Here is a 2679-nt window from a genome sequence, read left to right on the forward strand (position 1 = left end):
TGGCCGCTCTCTTTACGTATATGGGGACTAATATTGACAATAATGGGTGGTGCGGAAAATCGACTACCACCTTGATCCTCCCCATTCGAAATGGCGTTCACCAGTTTTCGCCCTCCTGAAGATGTAGGACTTTGTATATATCCATTCGACGGGAACGTGAGATGAGAATCATTTTCATGAATATTCACCGGCAAGTTCGGCCGAGGCATGCAACAACCACTGGGAGATCGTAAGTTGTGACCCCCCGGGTGTCGCCCCCAGCATGGAGGAATGTCAGGCGCATCTATTATGGTTTCTTGGCGGAAGAGATCCGCATGGTAATTCGATTCAGGAGCTTGCTGTTGCTGGGAACGCTTATGATTCTGACAAGATCCGCCGATATGGCCATGTGTACACCCAAAAGGTTTTTCCTGGGAATTATCACGGGGGTGATAGCACCGGCAGCAGCCTGGGTAACTGTGCTGATTTGGTGGCTTCTGGACATAAAATTCACTGTCATAGGGCCCATCAAACAATCCTCTGAAAGCCCCCCAAATTTCCTCATTGCCTTCCTGGAATCGACTATTGTGGTTTTCATATACGAGCGACACTTCACTTGAGATCGAGCCATCATCTATAGGGCCTTATTTGTTAGAAAATCTGTAATCACGGACGAGGAGGGGAGAGTGAGGCAATGCTTTCACCTTCCGAACCGGGAGCCATTCCGGATTCTGGAGTCTTTGTGCCGTCTGATATATCATCATCTTTGGTAATGTTTGCCCTTGAATGCGCCGCGCAGCGAAGAACGACAACCTGTATAGTACCCAATCTTTCAAAGTGCTTTGCAATATCACGATTGTTTTCTGGGGATTTGACTGTAGCGCGGTGTTTGAGCAAGTCTCTATCAAAGATCTACAAACAGTACATTATTTCTCCATTGGCATACCTAGCTGGAATGGCGCGAATCTCCAGGGTCTCCCAATCCATCCGCCATTCGGCAGCCGCTCCTCCCTCTGTCGGACTCTAAAGTTAACATCTCTAAATTTTGTCGTTGCGTCTGATGACTTGGCCATTTGCCGCAGGTCGTCTCTATTCCGATTGCATTGGTAGACTCCATCCATGAGGACAAACATAGCTAAGCCTGCCGCAATGTAGCCGTCCGATCTCAAATTAATTGAGAAGGGAGTAGATGAGTTGGGAATGGCTATGTAGCATTCCACGTACCCATCGCCATAGACGGTGCCATACTCCTTGAATGGGACATTTGAGCCGGCCCATTCTATTTGGCAGGAGAGCTGTTTTAGTGTGGGCATTGTTAGACGATTTTGAAGAAGTGAGCACGCGATTGACGTAGAGACTTGGTTTCGTGAAATGATGGTGAGAGCAAAGAGTACAATATGTAAGTGAATGAGTGGAGACGTGTGTATGAAGTTCAAAATTGCCTATTCTGGCAGGGCAACAACCACCTCCAGGGCTATGTCCATCTACCCCTATCATTTTGAGTTGAGGTAAACATATACGAAGAGGTTATGTTCTCTCAGGAAGATGCCAGAATCATTCATTTGTATCACATTCAACTCCTTGACATGATTTACACCCAGCTACCAAGCAATTAAGCAGGTACTGAATTACACCTACAGAACTTCAACATTCCAGCAAAAACAGAGGACCTGATGCTGATTGCCAAATTAACAGGTGCCGTGGAAATAGTAGAAGAAAGCCAAATGAAACGCAGTTCATTTGCTGAGGAATAATGCAAAAATTTCATTCAGCAAAGGATACATCTGTCGACATTCCCGTCTCGAATATTGAGTTATCCGATAGCCTAGGATAAAATGATCCCTAAGGTAGGGGGATCTTTGTGACGGCCCTCTTTACGGTATTTCCTGTCGGTCTGCAGAAGAAAATCCATCCAGTCTGCGTGGTTAAGGTTTGCTGGGCGCAAAGCGGAGGAATTCTTGTAGGACCAGACCAAACGCTTGAACAAGGAAAGGAGCGGCTGAATCACAATTTTACAAGAGCCTCACCCTCGCGAATGATTTCGGGACAACACCGAGATGCATGGCGACATTTTCAAAACCACGTCAGATTTGACACGTTTGGGGTTGGTTGGCCGTTTCCGTATGGCCAGGGAATAGCAAAGTTTGCAAAAACATTCCTTGCAACAGGGACGCACGGAGATATGACCTCCTGCACGATGTGAGTGGCCTCATCGGCTTGAGCTGCGGTGAGGCGGTCATGCATCCAAATTCTTGTGTCTCGAGGAAATAACCTCAAACATGAGAAAATTCAAATCCGGGGTAGTAAGCACGAGATCAAAAAAAAAAGAAAAGAAAAGAAAAGAAAAGAAAAAAAGAAAAGAAAAAGAAAAAATTGAAACTACTCTTATCAATATGTCCTCTCGAGGTAGGCAAGTCGGTTCGCAAACTTCACAGTAGACCGCTCCATCCCATTCCCTCTCATTTGTCACAGATATTATCAATTGGACAGTGTCCGGCATATTACTTCCAAGTCAAAGATCAGAAATAAGCATTGCGGAAGGATGATACAGGCTGTCGTGCGACAGCGGTGCAGGTTGGGCGAATCCGGACCGTCACTTCCGTAGGCTCATAAACTAGTGAGGAAGACCCTTCAAACTGAATCTACTCCGTACTAGGACTCTCAATCCTCCATAGATAAATTTGCAGATTAACATTTGTC

The 2679-nt window shown here is 46.0% G+C and overlaps 1 protein-coding gene across 1 annotated transcript; it reads right to left on the minus strand.

Moving 5' to 3' along the window:
* Positions 1-286: 286 nt before the first annotated feature.
* On the minus strand, positions 287-2042 carry HCAG_01874 (predicted protein; the record flags this gene model as incomplete). Its single annotated transcript, XM_001544777.1, has 6 exons — positions 287-594; positions 654-854; positions 926-1143; positions 1204-1274; positions 1500-1580; positions 2007-2042. The coding sequence occupies 6 exons, from the start codon at positions 2040-2042 to the stop codon at positions 287-289; spliced, it is 915 nt and encodes a 304-aa protein (XP_001544827.1).
* Between the last annotated feature and the right edge of the window lie 637 nt (positions 2043-2679).

This window comes from Histoplasma capsulatum, genomic scaffold, assembly GCF_000149585.1.
Source record: "Histoplasma capsulatum NAm1 scaffold_1 genomic scaffold, whole genome shotgun sequence".
NCBI classification, from domain to species: Eukaryota; Fungi; Ascomycota; class Eurotiomycetes; order Onygenales; family Ajellomycetaceae; genus Histoplasma; species Histoplasma mississippiense.